We start from the raw sequence: 2,898 nt of genomic DNA on the forward strand, positions 1-2,898 counted from the left end.
AATGTATCCAACATGTTTTATAAAAGTTCAAGAAGTTATTTAACATGTTTTGTATTGTTCAAGGACTTATTTGTTCCAAAAATTGTCCAAGGACTTATTTGTTCCAAAAATTATCCAATGACTTATTTAACATTTTTTGAAATGTCCAAGGATTTATTTGTTCCAAAAATTGTCCAAGGACTTATTTAACATATTTTGGAATGTCCAAGGACTTATTTTGGAATGTCCAATGACTTATTTGTTCTAAAAAATTGTCCAAGAACTTATTTAACATGTTTTGAAATGTCCAAAAACTTATTTGCTCCAAAAAAAAAAATCTAAAAACTTAATTATTCTAAAAAAAAAATCCATTGATTTTTATTATATTTTTCCCTTAGAGGTAAATAAATAAGGTTCAAGGATGAGAGTTAATGGTAAATCACAAACACGGGGACAAAGTGGTAATTTACTCTTAAATATTTTGATAAGATTTGGGTTTAAATGGTTTAAAAGTCAAACACACCAACTGGAAACCGTTTCCTGGAATCATCAACAAATGGGGTTATCTTCATCAAAACGAGTCGCCGGCAAACTACGCGCCTCGCCGGAATTCAACTCAGCGTGCGACAGAGTCTACCAACAGTCCCTCTCTCTCGCCCAACACGCTTTCCCCGGCATCCCCCGCTACCAGCTGGCTTCAACTTCCGATCGTCTCTACCAAAACCTTTCGGAGCTCCACCTCACTTTGATCGACAATTGGGTCACGTATCCTCCCACCCGTTCCCAAATCGACAAAGCCCTGCCGGACAATGAAGGAGATGCAATCGGAGAGGCGGACTTTAAGGAGTTTGCGGTGGATCTGTACACGGACGCCATCGTTTCCAACGCCAGGAAGGATGTTCTACTGAAGGTGCCGGTCGGAGTTGCTGGAATCGTCGGAGTTGGGGTTGCGACGCGGTCAGGGATGGAGGTCGTCGGGACGGTGATTGGAGTTTACGCGGCCGGTGTTGCAACCTCCGTTTATCTCAGTTTGGGTGGTTAAATGGTAATCGTTTTATGTTATAACCGTGATAATGATTTATTTCACATAATTTAACCAAAAAATTGAACAGAAACCGATGTGCTTTTTTATATCTAAATAATATGTAATTAAAAAAATATTGGAACCAATGGAAGCTTTTAGCCATTTTGCAGGTTCACAAAAGGAGGTTAAATAAACAGCTACTTAATTAACTTTCTTCTATGTTTGTAATCATTTAAAGGAAAAAACCGACAAGTTTTCCAATATCGTAAACTAGAGATGCACAAAGGGATGAAGGATGGCCGAATCTATGCTTTGGCCTGTCTTCTGTGCACGAAATAGTCCTAATTTTCCGAGCATAGTCCAGTACAAAAAAGAATACCAATAGGGTTTGACCGATTAGGCTTGCTTCCGTAGTAAAAATAATGGTTTTCTAAAATAAAAATTGGGCTTTGTTGTGACCAACCCAACACAAAATAACTCAACCTTAAGCAACCCAATGTCTAATCGAGTTGTAAATTTTTCAAACTGTAGGTGTTGATGATTTGTATCACTAATATCATTTAAGTGTAATGGGATTAATTTGTTGACCAATGTAATCATGATAAATATCGAACAAGTAAGGACGGTGCGGAGTGTACATTTGTTTGAGTTTATTTTGATTTAGGGTGGCGGGGTCCAAGGGGCAGAGTCCCTGGCTGGGGTCGAGCTGCCAGGTCAGCTTGAATTTTTTTTTTATTCGGGTAATGTTGCTTTATGAAAAATGTTTCAAAAATCCGAATTTAAAATTTTTAAATCCGGTTTTTTAAACCTGGTTTAGGGTTCAAAAACTGCCGTTTTTGACAGTTTTCGTATTAAATTTCGAATTGGTCATTTTTTATTTTGAAGAGGTACACAGATTCATAACAATCGATTCTTTGCTCAAAAACCACTGATTTTATCCGATTGAAATTTCGATTGTACAATTGAAATACTTCAATCTGAAAGTGTTACACGACTTTCAGTGAAATCCAAGCAATCGAAAATCCGATATCATTTTATTTTTTGGATTTAATATGATTGTTGAATTTCTATTAATATATATATATATATATATATATATATATTAGACAATTACACTATTATGTACGTTTATTCATATACACATATTTTCAATTTATTCGTATTTCTATATAACTCATTCATATATATGTTCAGTAACTGTGAACACATATATGTAAATTGAGAAAATTAACTGAATGTGATATACGTAAGAAACATAGATAAGTTGTATCAAATGGTTGATGGTGAAAAAGAAATTATTAGTAGAGAAATAACATATTCAAGATTAGAAGAATATTTTAATGTATCAAAGTATCAATCCGACCAACCGGCCAATCCCTACGGTTTGGGTTAGGTTAAGTTGGGTTGCACTTTGGTTTGGGTTAAGTTGGATTAAGATTTTTCAGACCATAAACATTATATTCATTTGTTTAAATGTTTTTAACGATATCAACCCAACCAATCAATACTCTAATATTATTTGTTGATGCACTATACAAAGTTGAATCACATGTGTACAAATTTGTAAAGCAATTAGCAAGAAAATAAAAATTAAGGGGCCGTTTACTTAAACGCTTACCTCGGTAAACACTTACTGATAAAATTCAACATTATCGTTTACTTACCAGATAAAATTTTATTCACTAAAACGCATCGTATGCAACAATTTATCCCCGTAAGCGCTAACCATGATAAGAGTCATCGTATTCACTTACCGGGTAAGACTCTCGATTTTTGTCTTCGCTTTTACCGGGTAAGATTTTTAGTTTTTGTCATATTTATCCGATAAAATAAAGTGACTTGGTAAACACTTACCAGGTAAATGTTTGATAAACGACACTAAATTAATTAACCTC

At 34.6% G+C, this 2,898-nt stretch overlaps 1 protein-coding gene across 1 annotated transcript; it reads left to right on the plus strand.

Moving 5' to 3' along the window:
• The first annotated feature begins 513 nt into the window (after positions 1-513).
• LOC112527338 lies at positions 514-1,177 on the plus strand. Its single transcript, XM_025137936.1, has one exon. The coding sequence runs from the start codon at positions 536-538 to the stop codon at positions 1,019-1,021; it is 486 nt and encodes a 161-aa protein (XP_024993704.1). The 5' UTR covers positions 514-535; the 3' UTR covers positions 1,022-1,177.
• Positions 1,178-2,898: the final 1,721 nt, after the last annotated feature.

The sequence above is a fragment of the Cynara cardunculus genome, assembly GCF_001531365.2.
Source record: "Cynara cardunculus var. scolymus isolate 2C chromosome LG 1, CcrdV1, whole genome shotgun sequence".
Taxonomy (NCBI): domain Eukaryota; kingdom Viridiplantae; phylum Streptophyta; class Magnoliopsida; order Asterales; family Asteraceae; genus Cynara; species Cynara cardunculus.

What these genes read in the sequence shown, in the direction of transcription:
- LOC112527338 (XM_025137936.1), top strand. Translation starts at nt 536, where the DNA reads ATGGGGTTATCTTCATCAAAACGAGTCGCCGGCAAACTACGCGCCTCG.